Source organism: Dama dama, chromosome 1 (assembly GCF_033118175.1).
Source record: "Dama dama isolate Ldn47 chromosome 1, ASM3311817v1, whole genome shotgun sequence".
NCBI classification, from domain to species: Eukaryota; Metazoa; Chordata; class Mammalia; order Artiodactyla; family Cervidae; genus Dama; species Dama dama.
This window is the reverse complement of record NC_083681.1, coordinates 23,077,930-23,099,582: the sequence shown is the minus strand read 5'-3', so window position 1 is coordinate 23,099,582 and position 21,653 is coordinate 23,077,930. Positions and strand designations below refer to the sequence as shown.

The following is a 21,653-nucleotide window of genomic DNA, read 5'->3' as shown; positions in this document are numbered from 1 at the left end:
AGATAGAGTAGTGAGTATCTTGGGCGTGTAGTAGGTTATTGTTGATTTATAATTTTTAAAATTTACAATATTTCGGAAAGTTGGAGGTACTGTTACCTCTTGTATGCTTGCATGTGCATAGATACACACATATAAGTATGTTACATACTCTTAAAATTTTTGGCGTTTCATCTGGGTGCTCAGATGTTTATGTATTTTCATTTCCTACTAATATATTTATGATTCCCCAATCCATAGTCTCAATTCCTAATTTTTCATTGATCTATTTATATATTACTACTTTTACAAAGGATATATAGATACTAGGTTGATACTTGGCAGTTTACATTTGGGAAGTTGAGTTCATTAATCCCTTAACTTTCTGATTTTTTTCTGCTGGGTTTTTTGGGTTTGGCTATCTCAAAAGTTATTCTGGAAAAAAAAAAGTTATTCTGTCCTTGATCATCAGCATTTAAATTTAACGTTTTTTAAAAATTACTTAAAACTTCTGTTTTTCTGTGTATTTTTCCGAGTCATTACCTCATGCCTAAACTCTCACTATTGCCATCCTCAACTGAGTGTTTTGAAAGCTGAGCTTCCTAAGTAACCCCCTTGCCCTCACCCCCTTTCTCTTCCTCTGCTCTGATCGTCCATCAACAACTGGTACACGTATGCTTTTCATTTTTATTGCTCAGCTTCTTAGAGTGAGAATTTAGAGACATCATTAAAATGTTCTTTTTTTCACGTAATCTTTACATTTTTATTTCATTTGCCTTACTAAAAATTCTGTATTCTAACCAACGTTGTTAACTTTGCTGTTCACTCAGAGAACAGTCATTTCTGCCTTTATGGCTTTGACATGCCTGCGATTTCACACAAAGGGAACAGCTATTTCAAGACATAAAGACACGAACTGCTTATCGTGTGGGGTTTTTTTTTAAGGACACCCAAGCACTACCCCAGCCACATGCTGCCTCGTGGCTCTCAGTAAATCCTGTCTGACTAACAGAAAGGAATTTTGTTCATTAGGACTCAGTGCGCCTGCTGGCTGTGGAGGCCTGTGTCAGTATTGCCCAGTTACTGTCTCAGGATGACATTGAGGCTTTGGTGATGCCTACACTTCGACAAGCCGCAGAAGATAAATCTTGGCGAGTTCGCTATATGGTAGCTGACAAATTTTCAGAGGTAAAATTAGTGCACTGACATTTTTTAAGTACTAAAAGGAAAAAAACCCCAGAAATCCACAGATTTGCTGTCATAACCAAAAGTTTCTGAGTTGGAAGTGCTTGAGGCAAAAATATACATAGATCTTCCTGGACTTATGATGGAGTTGTGTCCTGATGAACCCACTGTAGTTGAAAGTGCATTTAATGCACCTAGCCTGCTGCACAGCATAGCATAGCCTCACCTACTGTAAATGTTTAAAGAACACTTACATTAGCCTGCAGTTGGGCAGAGTACTCTAATAGAAAACCTATTTCATAATAAAATGTGTAATAGCTCATGTAACTTATTCAGTACTGGTACTAAAAGTGAAAAACAGAGGGGTTTTAAGTGTATCAGTTGTTCCCCCTTGTGACTACATAGCTGACTTCCTCCCTTTGCCCAGCATCATATGAGGATGGTACTACATAGCGCTAGCCCAGGAAAAGATCAAAATTCAAAACGTGAAATTTGATTTCTATTCAATGTGTATTGCTTTCACAACATCCTAAAGTTGAAAATCTTAAGTTGAATGATCGTAAGTTGGGGACTGTCTGTACTTGACGATTGCACTGTGCTTATTATTTTGATTAGAATACATTAAAACCTGTGCAAATTCTTTTATAGCTCCAGAAAGCTGTGGGTCCCAAAATCACCCTAAATGACCTCATCCCCGCCTTTCAGAACCTACTCAAAGACTGTGAAGCTGAAGTCCGAGCAGCTGCTGCCCATAAAGTAAAAGGTTAAGGTGTCAGTTTATGTTGTAACTAGATCACTTTGGTGCATTTTTTTCTGTCAGTGAATTTTGTATTTTTTTTTTGTCTTAGATTATGTTTTCAGATAAATAGAGATGATTTTAATGTGTTGAAATGTTAACATTGTCACATAAAGCTACTCCCTTATATATTTAAAACCAAATAGCTTCTGTTTAAAAAAAAATGTATCCAATCCAGATTGGATTGGTGTGGTACACAGTGGCGTATAGACTGACCAAAAAGTGCATTTAAAAGTAGCCATTTTTCTTTCTTGAAACTTATTTGCTTAAACATATGATTTGATTTAACTTGAAACTTGATAAATCTGGTTAAATTTCTTCATTTGGCTCCTTGTAAATGGCTCTACATAAGCATTTTTTTTTCTTTCTGTTTGTATATTTTAGAACTTTGTGAGAACTTGCCTATGGAAGGTAGAGAGACCATAATTATGAATCAAATTCTACCCTATATAAAGGTAAACCTAACTTTAGTTTATTTTTTGTTTCACTTTGCCCTGTGTGAAGGTAAACCTGACCTCAGTTTTTGTTTGTATTACCTTAAAGCTCTTTAAGTTTAAACATGGACCAGGGATGAATGGGACAGTTATGTTAATGTGTGACACTGTTATTTATTACTTACTAATGTTTTATAAGTAAAAATGCTCTTTTTTTTTGCATAGGTTTATTTTATCTGACACATGGTCTGAGGAAACTTTATTGACTAATCAATATTGAAAGAGTGCTGTCTTTTAAAATTCCTTGGGAAATCATATGGAAATTTCTGTTGTCTTGCAAAAAAACTAAAGGCTATTAATTTTGACTTTATTCTAGGAATTAGTATCTGATACAAATCAACATGTCAAGTCGGCTCTAGCTTCTGTAATTATGGGGTTGTCTACCATTTTGGGCAAAGAGAATACCATTGAACATCTTCTACCTCTCTTTTTAGCTCAGTTAAAGGATGAGGTAAGTCTGGTTATAAATTTTGTTGTCTTTTGATAGTCGGTGATTTGGTTTGGTTTTTGTTTGGGGTGTCACTGAAAAAGTAACTTATTTTAAACCATTGACAGTATTTGGGCACAGAGTTATAAGTTCCTGAGAAAATGGGCCACTGATACAGACGTAAGAATGTCTGTCCATCTTCTCTGCCTAATTCCTGATTATATTCACTGTTTTTTTCTTCTCTTTAAACTTAATGGATCTTTACTGGAAAAGTTTCATTTAAGTTTAGGTATAATATTATAAAAATTACCCTGTTTGCCAGGTGTGATCATCAGTGCTTTGCATGTGTATTATTATGTGTAATTTTCACAGCAATCTTATTTTTGAGGGTCAGTCATACTATTATTCCCATTTTACAGATGAAGAAGGTGAGGCACAGAGGTACAATAACCTACCTGAAGTCTCAGCTGTGGTCGATGTGGGATTTGAATACATGCAATTTGATTTCATAGCCTATGTGCTCTTTACATTTCTATAGACTTTTCATTGAGAGTTTTGTTTAAGTCAGTTAAATTATGCACTTTGAATTATTTGTATACTCAGTATTAAGTATTTCTTCCAAGACAATAGTTTTTTCACCCAAGTCAACACTTTCTTATTTTAAAATTTATTTGCTCATCATGGTGGTAGGAGAATATCGAGCAGAGAACTTGATCTTTATGTGTGCTCTTTTGGGTCTTGTGTATTTGCAGTGTCCTGAAGTTCGTTTGAATATCATCTCCAATTTGGATTGTGTAAATGAAGTGATTGGAATCCGGCAGCTCTCTCAGTCACTCCTTCCTGCCATAGTGGAGCTGGCTGAAGATGCTAAATGGAGGGTCCGGCTGGCCATCATCGAGTATATGCCACTGCTGGCGGGACAGCTGGTGAGTGTGGGCACTCCTGTGAGCTGAGGGATAGGCATCACATAGTGGAGCGGACTCGCCAGGGCCAGCAGGAGGCCCACATAGCTCGTATGGTTGTGTTCACTTAGATGCGTGAGAAAGTACGGTCTCTGTCGGTTGCCTGTAGAATGGTTTTCATTTTCATCAGTGTATTAACATCTAACAAAAGGTATTTTAAAAACACATTTCACCTCCCCACCATCTGAAAGCAAAGCCATGGAAGAGTATATAATTTCTTGGTATATGTTACATAGATTTTGTGATACTTACTGTCTCTGTGACTTAAGGAATATTTATCTGAGAAGGGAGTATGGTTTCAAGATTTGACTTTTGCTCAGGGAAGCTTCCCTCTCTGCCTGTATTCTGAGCAAATGTCTCTGGTTATCACTTTTCCTGCATTCTGGTTAAAGGGAGTTGAAGACTCCCCATATGAAAAAGGAGTGTTGAGGTTTGTAATGCTAGTATTTTGGCCAGAGTTTGTATTATCACATTATCTGTTACTGTTTGAGATTTATGGATAGTTTTATTGATAGCAAGTTAATTAAAATTTCAGTGCTGGGTTTTATAGCCACATCCTTTCCTTTCTTTTATAGTAGGTACCTTGGTCAGTTCTGAATTTGATATGCCCTCATCATGGTGGTTGCACTTTACTATCGAGTAACTTAAAATCTAGATGAGGAATAGACAACTGATCTCTTTTGGGGCAGGGCTGTGTTCAGTGTTTCACTTCCAGTGCCTCCCGTAGTGCCTGGCATTAATCAGGCACTTAGCATTTGTTGATTGTTGAGAAAAATGAATACTTGATGAGTTTTTGAGAGAGCTTATAATGTGTCAGTTTATGGCCAGTATTACTGCCATTTGTTTCTCGTCTTCCACTTCTATTCCTTTCATATCATAGCATATGAGATTTATTTTTTCTCTTCTTGGACTGCTGAATTTGTATTGTTATTTTGGTGTACTTAGTTTATGAAATGTGTCTTGTGGATGTCTGTGGGATCATGTTTTATAAAACTTGAAGTGTCCCATTCTTCATAATAGATGCCAGAGAGAGCAGTGTACAGGCTTCCCCCACACTCTGGAAGTAGAGTGTCCCTAAGAGCGCTCTTGCAAGCTAAGATGGTGTAGAGCAAAGAAGCAGTTACCTTAGGACACATCCTGCTAACAGATACATGAAATAGATCTAGAGGAAGCACAGATGCTCACAGACACAGTTTGGGGCAGTGGTGGCCTGATGCTGAGATGAGATGTTAAATAGTTTTCAGGGAATAAGCTTGGCTGTGCCATGCTTGCTGCTGCCTGTCTCAGGGTTCATTGGCTTGTTGCAAAATGAACACTGAACATGTTTTTCACCTTTTTTCGTTAAAAAAGAAATCCCATTTAGATTTCTTTCAGTTAGTGAACACATGTACTCTTTTACAGCTCTTTTGTAAAAGTGAAGTGATATAAAGTGAACCTTCAAAAAGTAGAGGATACCTAATGGGGTCAGATAAAGTCATCCTGTCAGTTTCTTCCCCCACTGTTGTTGTTGTTCAGTGGCTGTTGTTCGTGTCCGCCTCTTTGTGACCACATAAAAACTGCAGCATGCCAGGCTCCTCTGTCCTCCAGTCTCCCAGAGTTGTCCTGCCATTCCCAAGTACTGAGTGTCATCTTCTGTTGTTAAGTGTTGCCTGTCATGACTCAGAGTGGAAAGCAGCAGTGGTTAGCTGGTTTGCTGAAGGTTAAAGCGGCTGTCCAGCAGGGAGGGTGAATATCAGTACCATTTCTTGTAACCTCTGTTCTCCCAGACCTGAGAAGCCTGCAAAGGTTGGTAGCTCTCTAGAGGATCTTGGAAACAGGCATGTGGTGACTCTGGCTGCTTCACGCTTGTCTAGCAGGGGTGGCATGCATCAGTCAGAAGCGTTCTGTTATACAACTTCAACATCTGTTAATATATATTTTATCCTAAAAAAAAAAAATCCATAAAAACTTTTATTTCAGGTAGTCAATTTATAAAATTCCTTCAAGACTTTATGTATGGCCTGGTTTATGGACCATGGTGAGTAAATGTAAGGCTAAACCACAAGAATCAGGGAATAAAAGTTAATTAGGACTCAGAGAAACCCATGACCTGAAATGAAAAGTAAATCTTTGAGAGCAGACATGGTAATCCAGTGTGTGCTAAAGCCTGTTCATAACCTATTATTATGAAGCCATTTTATTATATTTTGAAAGCACTTGTATAACATTTCTTTATTTAAAGTATATGGTCACTGGTCAGAAACTTCTTAGGTCCCAAAGAAGCTAAAGAGTGTGAACATGTAGGCATCAAGAGAGGTGCAGGGAAAGCATGGTTCACAGCCATCTTCTGCACGCTGTGAAGAGCATGGTGCTAGATCTGTGTAAACCAGCTCGAGGAGCTTGTCCGCTGCCTGTGCTGGTGTGGCCACCGTTGATGGGGAGAACTGGGATGGGTCCACCTCAGGTCTAGTCTTGTGCCTGCTTATTCTCTCTCTGCTTTCTCCCATGGATCCCAGGGTGCTCTCTGTAATTGGGGAGGAGTCTGTTTCTTGATGTCAAGTTTTTTATCCTTAAGGGTTTATTAAGATATTTACCAGAGGGATGGGATGGGGAGGGAGGTGGGAGGGGGGGTTCAGGATTGGGAACACATGTAAATCCATGGCTGATTCATGTTAATATATGGCAAAAACCACTACAATATTGTAAAGTAATTAACATCCAACTAATAAAAATAAATGGGGGAAAAAAAAAGATATTAACCAAAAAAAAAGATATTAACCCAAAACAGAAAATGTTGAGATTAGTATTTCTGACTGGTGTTTTCCTCATGGTTCATTTTCAGAGATGCTCCATAGAGACCTTTTGGCAGACTGTCCATGCTGCGTTCTTCCTGCACGTCTGCAGTGTAGCATCTGCTTCAGGCCACTCGCTTCTCTCCCACTTAGCAGTCCCTGGGCCACCGCATTTACCTTTTCTTTATGATTTCTATCCAGTAAAGTAGTTGTATAGCTTGTAAATCAGACCTCATGGTATTCTTTTTTCTGGCTGGTCCATGAATTCAGCTTATTTGGAAATAAGTGGGTTTTTTTTTAGCTTTCAGGTCACTTTGGTGTAATATAAATAGACCTTGATTTTTTAACTTTGGAGATGTGTATTAATGGAATCTTCTCTATCCATAGGGTGTGGAATTCTTTGATGAAAAGCTGAATTCTTTATGTATGGCCTGGCTTGTGGATCATGGTAAGTAAATAAGTTAATGGGAGTCCTGTGTTTTTGCATGTATTTCATTTTGTTTGTATATTTCCTTTTCAGAAAGGAACCCTAATCTGACCATATTTTGTTTTACCAGTGTAGGAATGAAGACAGTCTTTCATTAAAGTCCAGTTAGCTTGTTCTGATCAAAAGTTTGACATTTCTATTTTCTACCAATTTTTCTATCTTAAACTTTATTTTCTTCATTGAACAATCTCTTTGTTTTGTTTTCACTCTTGCCATTTTATATTATTTTTAAACTTTGTCTTTCATACATATACTCATCCTTTCTTATTCAAAGGTCTTCTTTCCACCATATTTTCCATCTTTGTGTCTTCAGCCACTGTAGACTGAGTTGGACAGGGACCGGAATCAGAAGAAAGACTTGGGGGAAGAAACGGCTCGTGGGCTGCTTTGAGGTGACATACAGACGCAGATGTGCAGTGTGTAGTAAGGGTATCGGGCGTGGAAGGAAGACATCACCTGTCACCTAGGATAGAGAGGGCCCCGATTTCTGGTTTGGGCGAGAGGCTTGCTCTGTTATCTTTGCTTTTATAGCACAACTCATTTCAGCAGTCACAGAATCTTTTTCCTCTAGTGCCACATACTGTGTTACAAAATAAAAGCTGAAACTGCCGCTTTTCAAAATACACAGTTGATGTTTTATGTAAAACTACCTTGTCTGTTCACTTGTTAGCAGTTGGCTTTTGGACAAGGTTTCAGGTCTGGATATCAGTGCTTGTCTGCTGGGCAGCGATGGGCTGGAGAGGGCCTCTCTGTACCAGTGAGGCCCAGTGTCAGCTCCTGTCCAGGGGCCAGCTTCCACGTGGTCTGAGACCTGTGCAGATGAGGGCTCTGAGGACGTACAATGCCCTGTGAGCGTTGGTGCCCTGTTTTGCTGATCATGATGGGTATCTTGCTTCAGTTCCACCGCACATATTATATATACTTTATTTGCAGACCGTATCTCTGAGGGTGCCTCTGGGACCCTCCTTTGGGAGGAGTGGGGATATCGTGTCTGTTTCTGCAGGAAGGTGGTTTTAAGGGTCAAAACAAACAAACGAAGAGAAAAAAACCCAACTTTCCTGAGTGATTTAAAAGAATACCTCGAGCATGTAAAGCACAGGACTTGGCGTGGTGGGTGTTAAATAACTGTGCTGAACTGAAGCTGAGTCAATGGACAGGAATGCTAACGTCCTGGATGAAACATCACACGTTGCAAGATGTCAGTCCTTGCCAAACTTTTTTTTTTGAAGAAAGTGAAAGTGAAGTCGCTCAGTCATGTCTGACTCTTTGCAGCCCCGTGGACTGTAGCCTACTAGGCTGCTCTGTCCATGGAATTTTCCAGGCAAGACTACTGGAGTGGGTTGCCAGTTGGATCATATGGTTAAGAAAGTGAAGAGGAAAAAAAAAAAAAAGAAAGTGAAGAGGAGAGGTGCAAAAAATGTAAATTTCATAAAGATGTGTAAATGTAGATAATCTCATTGTTTTCAAACTAGATTGCAAAGACTTTCTTTTTCTTGTTCTCTGAAGTTGTCTCTTTAAGGCTTCATGTTTTTTCTTCTTAAATGAAACTAAGATTTGGTGAAATCATAGGAAAGATAGTTTTCTCTCTTTAGAAATAAAGTGTTCATATTATATCTGATAAATATTAATGTTAGTGAGTCCCAGCAGATTGGTCCATACTCTCTTTGAAAGCTAGTATTCTACACTTAATTTTGAGAAACTTTTAAAATCGTGGTGTTCCACAAAGAATTGAATTCCTGACACCTTTTCTATATAGAATTCACCTGTCAATGCAGGTTAATTAATACTTTCTTTTTTCTCTGATCTTTTATCATCCAGTTTAAGAGCAGAAGAGACCCTTGTGTCGTCTTTTTCAACAGCATACTTAAGTGGCCTTTGCAAGCATTCTTTGAACCAGTGAAATGTCAGCTCTGAAATTGTTCGAGGTTTTGTTTTTGCATTTTGGATAACTGCCATGTGATCAGTGATCTTTTAAATTTTTAGAAACTTTTTTGCTTATTAAAGTACTAAGGATATTGTGAAGAAGTACAGAGAACTAGAAGCAAGACGATATCACTTACCCTCTTTTCCATGGTTGAGTGGATAGTGTTGATCAGAGAGGAATTTAAAGGGCAATTTATTTTTTATAGGAGGAAGGAAAAAGTACCAAAGTTAGTAAGCATATAGAGTGTGTTAGAAATTCAGAGGAACATTGCACATCAGCCAGACCTTGAGGGGAGAGGGAAGAAGAGGGAGGGAGAGAGACAAAACAAGCAGAGAGGAGAGGCAGAACCGTGGAGTGGTTTGTTTGCATTCTTTTCACAGCAAAATTGAGAGGAGCCAAGAACATAGTAGGCGTCTGGCCAAGTGGAGTTGAGTGCAGTTAAGGTCTGGGTCAAGGCCGAGCTCTCATCTCTGGTTACTCTGGCAATGAGATCCCTTCTCTATGGCAATGGCATTAGGATGAGAAGAATCTCAAGCAAATAAAAAAGCAATGAGGGGAGGAGACACAGATGGGAAGAAGTTGGTGGGGGATGGTGTGCTCGAAACAAAGACTGTGCTGGTGAAGGGAGGGAGTTTTTGTTATGAGTGAAACAGGTGACTTGAATGTGTTCCTTCAAGAGTGCTGCTGAATATCCCTGGCAGGCTGCTGCTCCCACACGCTTTGGTCAGGTTGCATGTTGGTAACAATCTAGCTCCTTGGCTAAGGTGTCTGGCCTGTGCTGACCAGCGGTGTCGCCTGAGAGGCTCTGTGGCTTGGGAAGAACCGGCCGCTTCCTGTCTGGGAGCCATGTGTCAGTCATCTGGGATCAGAGCTGCTGCCTGGGTGCCTGTTGCTCCACAGCTGTCAGCCGAGAGGGTTGGGCGCGAGGGAGGCATAGAGTAAGGAATCGGTACTGACCACTCTCACTTGTTATCTAAGCCCAAATTTTGAGTGTATTGGACATGTAAGATGAAGCGTTGCCACACCTGTCTTCGTTGGGTGTTGTATGTAGTAACTAGTTGTTGAGAAGATTGTGGCTCGGGCCTTTATTATCTAGATTTATGATGTCTTTGCTAAATGACCTTGTAGGGAATTACAAAATTAAAGGAGGCACGTATATTCACAGAAGACATTTGCCATGTTGCCTCAACAGAAACATTTTTAAGGGGAAAAAAGGCAAGTCAATCTGAAGTTTTTATTTGCTGTTGTGTAGACGACAGTGGCCTCTGAATAACCTCCTCGCTGTCATTCTCTCAGCTGTTCTTGCTGCTGCTGGAATGATCTTGCCAAAATACCACATTGGTCATAGGGCCACATCTTTGCTTTAAAAACCCATCATTGGTTTCCTTACAGTCTAAATTTAGCTTTCATGAAGCTCGGTCTGGTCCATCCTAACTGTTCAACCTTAGTGTCTCACAGATTTCAGTTTTTTCCTTTGTGCCCTGGGTAAATTTTTTTGTCCTTTTTAGGAATTCCTCCCCTATTCTCTCCACTTACACAAATCCTCCATAATTTTTAAGGCCCAGTGCAAGGCCACTGTTTCACACAGCCTTCCCAGACCTCTCTGTTCTCTCTCCTCTAAGCTCCTACAGCCCTCAGGGTCTTTACTAGTGCATGCTTTATTATAATGAGTCTTAGACCCCATGATTTCTTAAAATGCATTATTTTTCATTTTTCTGCTTGAGTATGTGGTCTTTGGGGGCAAGTAACTTATGCATTCTTTCTGTGACACATAGCACATAGTTGGCACTCATATTTGCTAATTAATGATGCGTGTAATGAGCTCCTTCCTTCCCTTTTCCTTGGACATTTTGAAACTATAGTCAGACCACATCAGCATATTAGAAGTCATAGCTGAGCATGCTTGCCATTGCAGTCTGACTAAATTTGGAGTGTTCACAGAGTTTTATTTTTGGCCCACCTTTGACGATGGTGTAAGTAAAAGTAAACTAGGTTATGCTCGTGATGTGAGCAGCACGACAATATCTTCTTCACCTCTTCTGCAGTGTACGCCATCCGGGAAGCTGCCACCAATAACCTCATGAAGCTAGTTCAGAAGTTTGGTACAGAGTGGGCCCAAAATACCATCGTTCCCAAAGTGTTAGTAATGGCGAACGATCCTAATTACTTGCATAGAATGACCACTTTATTCTGCATTAATGTAAGTATTACATAGCTGTTTCGTTAAGCTCTGGTGTTAAACCAGTTATTCAGGACTGTATTTCTGAATCCTGAATATGTTGTCTTCTATTTGGATTATATTTCTTAATATTGATTAAGTTGGGTATTTAGGAGATGAGAGAAAACTGTCAATTTTTCAATTTGTGTCAAACTTTCAAGTCAGTTTGAATTCTGGTCTAATTCTGCGATTCTATTCTACCTTGTATCTTTCATCACACGCTCACACTAGAAACATTTTCCTGGTGGCCAGTTACTTCCTTGTCTCTTTAGATTTGGGGATACTTTTTGAAAAAAAAAAGTTTTTTAATGTGCTGTCTTATTTCTTTTTCAAGGCACTGTCTGAAGCCTGTGGTCAGGAAATAACCACTAAGCAGATGCTGCCTATTGTATTGAAAATGGCAGGAGATCAAGTAGCAAATGTCCGTTTCAATGTGGCCAAATCTCTACAGAAAATTGGACCAATTCTAGATACCGAGTAAGATTTTTAGTATTCTTTTTTAAAAAGTAGATTTAAATTTTCACCCCATTTGGCAGAAATAGCTATAATTAAATTCAGTGATTTTCATGTCACCTAAGATGTGGGTTAGGTTGAAGAAAATAATAGTAATTCAACAACCAATTTTGAGGGTGTCTACTCTTTTATATTTAAGCTCTGTACATGTGCAGATCGTTGTCCAAAGCTAATTCTGCAGAGACTTAGAGAAATTATTTAGTACTTGTCAAGTTAATATTATAGGTGTTTTAAAATATTTTTAAAATTTTAAACTGTAAAAATTACCATAGAATATAATATATATTACATACCATAACGCATTTCTCTGGCTCAGAAGACTGCCCTTCACAAATGATACTGTTGGATTTTAGTGCTTTGCAGGAGGAAGTTAAGCCGGTACTACAGAAGCTAGGCCAAGATGAAGATATGGATGTCAAGTATTTTGCACAGGAAGCCATAAGTGGTATGTCTGTTTCTGCCTTCCAGCTTTGCCTTGGGCTCACAGGATGTGAGTGGTGTCAAGTGGGCCAGGTGATGAGCACCTGGCCACGGGAGAGGGTGAGCTCCTGAAACACTGTCTCCTCTTTGAGTAGAACCTTCTTGGCCCACCACCAGGCAGGCCGTTTTCTCAATTCCATATCTAAGGGCGGGGTAGGGATATGATTCTTACTGGTAAGGATAGTGTGTTGTTTGGATTTTAATCAGTTTTTAAAGTTTAACTTTGGATTAGCCTGACAGTAAAGAAACTGACCACTGTGAGAAGCTCTTAGTCTCAGGCTTTGGGATCATTGTGGCTGTGCTGAATGTTCGCATACATAGTTCATGTACTTTCTGTACCACTAACTTGATTTTGTTCGGAATTTTCTAGTGCTTGCACTGGCATAACGAGGAACGAGGGGAAAGACGTTACTAAATTCTTATCACAGATTTCTAGTCAATGTGTTCTTGAACTGGGTGGAGAGAAAAAATGGAAAACCTTCAAGACCTCATCCGAGCAAATGGCAGCACCTTACAAGAAGTCAAATTTCAGTGACTTGATTCTTTCTAAAGATGAAGTGGCATTGCTTTTCACTTGTCTTCCTTGTTGGGATAATTTAAACTGTTGTTATTGTTTTTGACCAATTTCTGATACTTGGCACAGTCATTTCTTGACTGTCTCCTAATGGTTTATTTAGCACCGTCTGGGCTCCTGTATCGTCATTGTTTAATCAGGTCCCAGCCTCTTTAATATTCCACCAAGCCTGGACAGGTTTTGGACCCAGACATGGAACAGAGTGATTTTTTTGATGTTTACGTGTATCTGTGTGTCTCCATTCCAAAGTTAAATGTACATGGTTTAAAATAACTTATTTTATGAGCACTCCACGTGGGAGACACACTGAGATTTAACTGTAGTGAAAACCATATTCTCCTGGATAATGATGGTCCGTGTCAGTGTCTCCCGCGGAAGGGGAATGTGGATGCTCAGGGTTCATGTGTTGGTTGTTTTGGTTTTTATTTGCTCGATTGTGGCTGTAATCATGTCATTCAGAAATCTGAAGTGCAGATGCATCTTGCTCCTAATGTGTTGTGTTGAAACCTAACTCCATTTCTGCAGCTCCCCACTGTGACTGCATTCAAAAATACTCCTCTTTCTCCCTGCTGAGATGCTTAAAATTTAGTGCCTCTTAATAAGCAGTGGTTCTACTGTTTGATTGTAGATTGCAGTTGCATTTCTAATGAGTAAAGGAACCAGTGGTACAACATTGAGGATTTCCTGCTCCTTACCTGGTTCTGCTTCCAGCTGTGTGGACATTTGGTTCTTCCTATATTGTACAGTAATAGCTTTCCAAACTGAAGGTTCATTATTTTTTTGGTATGGGTGATGCTGGAATCTTATCATTTGAAATGTTATCCTACTTTTACAGTAAAACCTCATTAATTCCTCCTGGAATTGATAATGACTTAAAGCTGAAGGGTTTGCTGAAGCAAATTAATTGTATGTAAGGAAGTCTGATGTTTCTGAACTACTTAAACGCTCTTTAAAAAGCACCCTTTTCCCACTTGATATGCCTAGTTTCTAATCACTCTCATCAATTATATTAAAATACCTTCTGTGAGGATCTTTATCCGGCCACACCTTTATTTAGATACATTAAATTTGCTCTTTATACCTGATAGATATACACACATATTTAATGGAGGATTTAAATATTTGAAGATTTTTCAAATTTATGAAGATTTTTCACATAATCAAACTTGTCTTGCCCTAATGACTTTTTAATTAATGAGGTTTTATTATAGCTTATTTTTCTCTCGGTGCATCTTGCTGAGTCTGAGTCTTGCTGTAGTCTGCTTGTTTCCATTTTGGTTTTCAAATAGTTTCTTTCATTTATAGTCTCTTAAAGCCAATGAGCCCTGTTCTGTTTTGTGAAGGCACAAAGACTTCTAGGAGCTTTGTACATTAAACCATTTCAGAAAACCAAGTTTGACCAAATACTTTAAAGTTTGTCTTACGTTAGAAAAGCAGAACATTTAAAATCAAAATTATCTGAGTGCACTTAAAACTGCCAAACTAGTTTATAGTAATTTTCTATTTTTTTACTTCAGGGTTAAGGACTAAATATTTTCTTAGGCAAAAATCTTTTCTTTCCCTGAAGAAATCATTAATTATTATGCTGCAAACAATTTTTGTTCATGGTTCTTTTTGTTTTTTTATTACCTTGCAGTTATGCTCATCATTGAATTTCATATTTGAGAGACTATTGCCTTGATTGAAATGAATTTACACAACCATTGCTGTCCTCTGGTTTGGGGACAGAGTCTTTACTGGTTTTGTGGACCTCCTGGGGAGCACTGTGCATTGACCTCCACCCTCAGATGTGGTGAAGGGGAGACTGTGAGCCCTTTCTCTCTCAGGCTTGGGTCAGGGAGCTCAGCAGGGCCCTGTGGTTTTGGGTCACCCTGTAGGGACTTCATTGTTTCTTCTGACTTCAACAATAGGGATCCATTTTGTTACTCTTCAGAGGAACTGTTCTTTGGCTCATAACTTTTATCCATGTATTAGTTTTCTTGCCTTAATTTCACAGGAATGTAAGCTCCAGGAGCTCTGTAAGGGCTGGGGTTTTTGTTTTGTCTTCTGCTGTGTCTGTACCACCAGCATCTGGGTCAGTGTCTGGTGTACATAGTAGGCGCTCAATAAAAATGTGTTCAATGAATTTCTAAAACCTGTCTTCTGGTGTGTTGTGTGTTGAACAAGTCATCCAAGGTACCAGACTATTCTCATTCTCCTGTTGACACAATAAAAGAATTTCACACTTTTACGTGGCCCTTCTCCAGTCCCCATCTTAGGCAGCAGTTGTATTTGGATTGTACAGTGCCTGGAATAAGCACCGCCATAGATACCCATCCTACGCAGTTTACAGCAGTTGTTTGATTGATTAGGAAAGTGAAGCAGAGATATGTATACAGTGTTATGCCAATAAAAGTCTTATCAGGAGTAGAATTCACCTTAGTGTTGCGGGGTTTAACTTTCACAGGTTTAAGAGACAAGATCTTGTTTCTCTGTCTATGCTATCATGAAGATACGAACCTGACGTGCATTTGGTTTCAGAAACATAAACAGGTTACTGTGTGGTTTCCAGCGTGACAGTTTCCAGTCATGTTGGAGCCCTCAGGTCACAGAAATACCGCAGCTTCGCCACTGTGATTCTAGGCCCTGGGGGTCTTTTCTGGACCACTCGTCCTGACTGAACAGAGACAGCAGCCTGACCTTTGAGCAGTCTTCTCCAAGCGTCCAAGATACTGCATGGATCTCCAGGAGAATCAGACATGTCATTCCTGACCCAGTGGTTGGGCTGTGGTAATGCTGGCTTGTTGGCAGTGTTATTAATCGCTGTGTTGTCATGGAGTTAAAAATCTGCTTCTTCCCTGAGGACATCACACTGGTCCCGTAGGCCCGGGGATGGCAGGGCAGAGTGGCCCGGCAAGCTGGGTGCTTGTCTCTCGCCTTTCACTTAAATTCCTCTGACGCTTGTTTTTCCTTCCTGGCCTTCTTGTCTTAAAGCCTCCTTTCTGAGCACTGCCTGGATACAGACCAGAGGGAGAAGGAGCTGTCACCTGGTTCTTTCTAGTTTAACAATGAAGCGATTGTGGTCTGATGTTATGTAATTGCTTCTCTTGCATTCTCTCATACTCCTGTTTTCCATCCAGCTCCATGCTCTTCTTTCCTGTTCACTCACATGTCTCTAGTCCTTTTTTGTACCTAGAATAGTCCCGCTATTCCCTGTTTGCCTCCACGAGCCTGCTTTTTCCAGGAAATTACATAATGTTCAGTTGAGATGGAAATCTTTCTGGAGGATGAAGAGATTTTAATTACTCATTGGGTAGAAAAGCCAAGTCATTTCTTTCTTCAGAGTTGTTGTCTTAAATTGATGTCATCAGTTTTGCAGGGAGCCAAGTCTCTCCTGTCTGGCTGGGGTTCTGTAGGCTGTCGGTGACCCAGAGGTAGGGGAGCACCTGGCTGGCACCCTAGGCCCAGTGGGGTGGCACTTCCCACGGCCCTTGAGGAAAAGGCACCTTCAGTCGGGTGCAGGGGTGGACCAGCTCTGTGCCCGGAGGCCTGTGTGCCTCCCCATTGCAGGGCTGGCGTGCCTGAGGGCCCTGGCGAGGAGGCGCAGGGGAGCCGCCGGGGACGCGGCCTGGCGGGGTCAGTTACCGTCTGCTGTCTGTGTCTCTAGCGGTGGCCCAAAGACTGAGGAAGCTAGATTTTCCTGTGAAGGACAGTGAAGAGCCCAGCGCCCCTGGGGCTGACAAGAACCACTTCCTGAGACCCAGAGGGCCTGGAGAGGACACGGGGAAGGTAAGTGCCCTCACGCCGCTCGCCCGGGTCCCGCGTTGCCTGGGCTGAGGTGTGGGTGGAGGGCCTGGGGCTGCTGCCAGAGGCAATGAAGCCAGAGCTTTGAGCTCTCTCCCTGAGAGGACGGCAGAGTTCTGGGGACCAGGGGAGTCTGTCTTTATATATATTATATGTGTTTCTTGTCCTTGATTCTAGGAATGCCTTCTGAGGGGAGGGGTGGGCTTGTCAGCATGCTGCCACCGCGCCCCCCACCCCCCCATGCAGAGGAAAGAGGTGGTTTGGTAAAGAGTTGTTTATTGAAACAGGCTGTTTCTACATACCTCCCAGAAGAGACTGTTCCTTACAATTCATCTCAGGTAGTCACTTCCATTCAAGGAAAAATCCATTTCTGTCCCTTTTACTGGGTAATAGTCCGAATGTTTTACTAGCCACCCCCCCACCCCCCCGCCTTGACACCACTCTGAAGGAGGTGTGCCAAGTTCGAGTTCAGCGAAGTTGGTGCCAGCCAGTGCCCTGGGGCTGTTTGTTCGGCGGGTGACGCATGACGTACAGACTGCTTGGGAAAAGCAGCACAGAGAGTCTGGCTGCCGTGTGCTGATGTGACATCAGCACACGTTTAGTTTATTTGGAAGATAATGGTATTTTTGTACCACTCCAGCGCGTTTGCTGGGTGACAGTTGTAACATCTAAACGTTTGTCTTACAAGTCTTTATGCCCTTTCCTTCATGTTTTGTGAACTGGGACCATGAGAATCTTTTGCTCTGGTCCAGGCCCTGAGCTGCAGTCTCTCGTCTCAGAGCGTTCTCCCCTTCCTGCTGTGTGACCCCTCTCCAGGGCCAGCAGCTCAGCTCTCCCTGCAGTGGCTGACCCTGCCCCGGAGGAAGGGCTGGGGCGACAGCGCCCTCAGCCTCAGCAGCCTTTGGTCCTTGCCTCTGTTTCACTGAACTTGGCCTCAGGGAAGATACCACATCTGAACAACAGTTTCACATTTTTAAGTGTAAGCCACAGACTTCCTTGGGAAGAAGGAGTTATGTTTTCCTACACATTCAGGGTGCACTGGCTGTGCCATTAAATACGTGGTTTGCCTGTGATGTGCGTGCGGACTAGTTGAGGTGGCCCCTCTGTGGCAGACTTGCCGGGTCTGAGGCGGCCCCTGATGGCTGCAAGCCGGGGAAGCAGCCTTCGCTGCCACGTCCTGAACCCCGACCCTTGGTCACTGTGCAGACAGCTTCTGGTCAGGCTCCTGGCAAAACCCCCCTTTGTCCTCGCAGCGGCCCTGTGTGGTGGGCACCAGGGGCTCTGTTTCCCAGGCGGTCGGGAACCTCCCCCCAGCCCTGTCCTGTCTCCCGGGGAGTCTTCTCCAGCACTGGAGGCCCAGCTGTGCTCGGCTTCTGAGACTACAAATCAGTCAGCCTGGTAAACCCCTGTCCCGACCCAGGGAGCCTTCCCTGAGTCTGTTTCACTTGAGGAAAGGACTCGGGGTGAGATGGAAAGGGAATTGGCTGTTGCCAGGCAGTGTGTGTGTCAGGGGCCAGCAGCCAAGTGAGTGATCCAGGAAGTCATCCAGTTGCAAACCAGAAATTGTTCTTAACCCCTCACTGACTGTCGGTGGCGCGTAGCAGATTGGCCCATCTGCCCCAGCGGGGTCGGGGTGAACCCCGGCTACTGAGAGCCCTGGGAACTGCCTCCAGTGTGTACTGGCCTCTGGGCCCTGCGGGAACCGTTCAACAACCCGGGGCTCGGCCTGCCTCTTGACCCGAGACAGGATGGCCCCGTGGGACGCGAGCCAGTTCCTGCGCTGACGGGTGCCTGCTCGGGGCCTCCCAGGCTGGCCCCTGGGGGCTGCTCTCTGCTGACAGAGCTGCCGACGGGCCTCTGTCAGGCGGGGGTTAACAGAGGATTTGTTTATTGAATCTCGAGTAGCTGTCACATGATTTTAATCAAAACAGCATTTCCCTGACAACAGTGATGTCAGTCTTGTTATTGCAGGAAGGAGCAGCTGTGAGGGACGGTCGGGCTCCATGCCGAGCCCAGGTTCAGAGACTCAGATCTAGTGAAGCATCATCAGGAGAGGTCGCAGGCACGGCTCCCCTGAACCTGCTGCCATCCTCTCTGACTCAACAGCCTGTGCCATGCAGAGGCTGGCCAGAGCCCGGCCACCCCGTCTCCACTGACATGCCCCTCTGCACCCATTCTTCCTTCTACCCTTGTTTTTCCTTCTGGTTATTCCAGTTCTCCTTATTTCCCCCAAGCTCAGCGTGTCATTTATTTGGGTCACTAGGATCTCTGACCTCGGCCTTCTGGCACCTGTCTCCTCTCTGTGTTTTAAACCAACAGTTCTCACCAGCCTGAGGTGGGGCCCTCCTGCCGCTCGGGAACCTTGGCTCCTTTTGGAGCCTGCTTCCTGGAGGACAGGGGCAGCTTGTTCTGTCCTTTTCTCTCCCAAGAGCAGGTTGCGGGGCCTGGGTGCTACCTGAGGGTCTCCAGGGCAGTTCTGAGGAGCTCGGCTGTGGGCGTCTAAAGGGGAGGAGCTCCTCAAGAAAGAGCCAGCCTTAGGGTAGGAGGTTAGTTCTCTTGAGCCCAGAATGACGACAGGAGGCCTGCATCCAATCTGGAGATCAGGGCCCAGGGGAGGGGGGCAGCGGGCCGCTGCCTCGGTCAGTGGAGCAGTGTCCTCAGGCCCTGCCGCCTCTCCACACCTTCTCTCCGGGGGGTGGGGACCAAGCAGGTGTCTCTGCAGAGAAAGACTCCGGGCCCTCCAGCCCTTCTGTATCCAGGAGCTCAGTATTAAAAATTGGAGATGGATGAGAAAAACCTTCTAGGTGGGACATGGATTCTCACAGCTGTTCTTTTATCTGTGGTACCCATGCCTAGAATTCATCACTGAAAGAAGAAATCCTAGGCAAAGTTCTTGGTTCTTTGTATTTTTTTCTTTTCATTTGTTTAGTTATTTTTGGCTGTGCTGCGTCTTCATTGCTGCATGAGCTTTCCTCCAGTTGCGATGAGCGGAGGCTACTTTTTGTTGCAGTGCGCAGGCCTGCAACTGCCGTGGCTGCTCTTGTGAAGCACGGCTTCTGGGGCCCGTGGGCTCAGCGGTCATGGCTCCCCGGCTCTAGAGCACAGGCTCAGCTGGTTTTGAGGCCGGGCTTAGTTGCTCCGCGGCACGTGGGATCTTCCCAGACCAGGGATCAAGCCCTGTCTCCTGCGTTGACAGGCAGATTCTTTACCCCTGAGCCACCAGGAAGCCCTGCTCTTGGGTCTGAACCTGGAGCAGGTGCTCGGAATAGGGCAGCCACCTTAAATCTGTGACAAGACTTCATCGGCACCAAACAACTGTTTTCTATGTTGAGTGCTGGGATGATCAGGAGTTAAATGGAAAGAAGAGAGGTAGAAGTGACAAGCCATTGAAGGGGTCTGGGGGTCTTCTGAGTGCTTTCTTGATGGAGGGCAGGGCTAGGCCAGGCTGCACTTGAACCTCACAGTAAAGCGGTGGTTAAGTGAGCTAGTCTGTGTTCCTGAGTCACCACTGAGATAACGAGCCTTTGCAGTGATTTGCCCAGGTTAGCGGCTGCGCTGAGAGTAGTTCCAGTGGCCAAGGACTCAGCCAGAGGAACTTTGCTGCCTCCCAAGCTGTCCCTGGCAGAGAATGGATAGGTTTCACCCAACTGGAGGGCCTTAGGGGCCAAAGCGACTGCTCCAGGGGGTGGGCGGGGAGGCTGGACGCTGTTCTCCCACACTTGCTCCTGGCTGGGCCTCCTTGCCCAGCCCTTTCATCCCCAGAGCCGCCTCCAGCTGCTTGCCTGACCTTGGGCCCTGTCTTGGCTGGTGCAGGGACCTGCTGAACATCGGGGCTTCTCTAGTGACCGGGGGGCAGTTCTAGCAGGCCCTGGACTGGAACCTGAGAGAAAGACTGAGTCAGAAGCTTCCAGAGCCTGCCCGACAGGGAGGCCGACAGCATCTCCCTCTGAGAGGCCGGATCCCCGACACCTCTTTTTTGGGGCCCAGATTCCCTGAGCTCTCTGCACCGCCAGCTCGCGGGGCCGCGGCTGCAAGGGGTGGGGGTCATCTGCTCCTCCCAGGCAGCGCCCTCTTCTGCACCCGTGTTCCTCATTCAGCGGCTCAGCCCGGCACCGGCTTCTCCTGGGCTTCAGACCAGCTCTGAGTCAGCACACCTAGGAAAGTCCCCTGGAAATTTATACAAAGGGAGCTTTCAGTGCTCCCTCAGGGTATTTGCAACTGTCAGTCCAGAAGAACTCCGCTGGGCGGGCAGACTGGCACACCTGGGGCGGGAAGGCTTGTCAGCTGAGAGGCTGGAGGCATGCACCAACCTCGCGCTCTGCTGACCTGGCTTGAGGGCACGGCCTCGGCTGTCTGCCGGTGATGTCTGAGCTGACATCCACTTCACTTCAGTCAAGACCCACATCTTTCTCCCAAGGGACCCTCCAAAGGCTGAGCCGCGAACAATATTCCATCCCTCCAGAGCTGCTCCACCCTGTCATTTCATTTTTTAAAAGATTCTTACTGGAGTGTAGAGGACTTCCCTGTAGCTCAAACGGTAAAGAATCTACCTGCAATGCAGGAGACCCGGGTTCAATCCCTGGCTTTTGGGAGCTCCTCTGGAGAAGGGAATGGCAACCAACTCTTGCCCGGAGAATCCCATGGACAGAGGAGCCTGGAGGGGTACAGTCCATGGGGTCACAGAGAGTCAGACACAACTGAACGTTATGTGCCAGATGTGCTCGTTGATTTGCACTGTTGTGTTAGTTTGATGTGTACTGTCATTTCTGTGACGTATCACTGGGACCAAATGAAAAGGGCAGAGTGGCTGTCGCCCGTGCAGGTGACACGTGTCTGGTAGTGGTGTGGTACCCAGAACTTAGTGCACAGAGCCCAGAACTTCCTCCCCTGGTGCCCTGGGGCTGCAGGCAGAGCAGGGGGTGCTCTTGCTTATGGGACCCACCCAGGGAGGGGTGGGAACACTCAGAAGCGTGATCCCTGCTGCTGCTGAGTTGCTTCAGTCCTGTCTGACTCTTTTGTGACCCCATGGACTACATCCCGCCAGGCTCCTCTGTCCATGGGAT

At 44.0% G+C, this 21,653-nt stretch overlaps 1 protein-coding gene across 3 annotated transcripts in view; it reads left to right on the top strand.

The window, feature by feature from the left end:
* PPP2R1B (protein phosphatase 2 scaffold subunit Abeta) overlaps positions 1-21,653 on the top strand; it is a 34,387-nt gene that overhangs the window by 8,853 nt on the left and 3,881 nt on the right. For 2 of the 3 annotated variants that reach the window (XM_061144538.1, XM_061144529.1), the window contains 10 exons: positions 1,009-1,164; positions 1,810-1,924; positions 2,342-2,412; positions 2,768-2,902; positions 3,631-3,804; positions 6,999-7,059; positions 11,068-11,222; positions 11,575-11,717; positions 12,107-12,198; positions 12,604-14,941. In XM_061144538.1, the coding sequence (XP_061000521.1) occupies positions 1,009-1,164; positions 1,810-1,924; positions 2,342-2,412; positions 2,768-2,902; positions 3,631-3,804; positions 6,999-7,059; positions 11,068-11,222; positions 11,575-11,717; positions 12,107-12,198; positions 12,604-12,620 (1,119 nt within the window). In that variant the 3' untranslated portion in view covers positions 12,621-14,941. Of the gene's footprint in view, positions 1-1,008; positions 1,165-1,809; positions 1,925-2,341; positions 2,413-2,767; positions 2,903-3,630; positions 3,805-6,998; positions 7,060-11,067; positions 11,223-11,574; positions 11,718-12,106; positions 12,199-12,603; positions 14,942-16,453; positions 16,576-21,653 lie in introns of those variants that run through there. The other variant, XM_061144547.1, reaches the window with a different exon arrangement.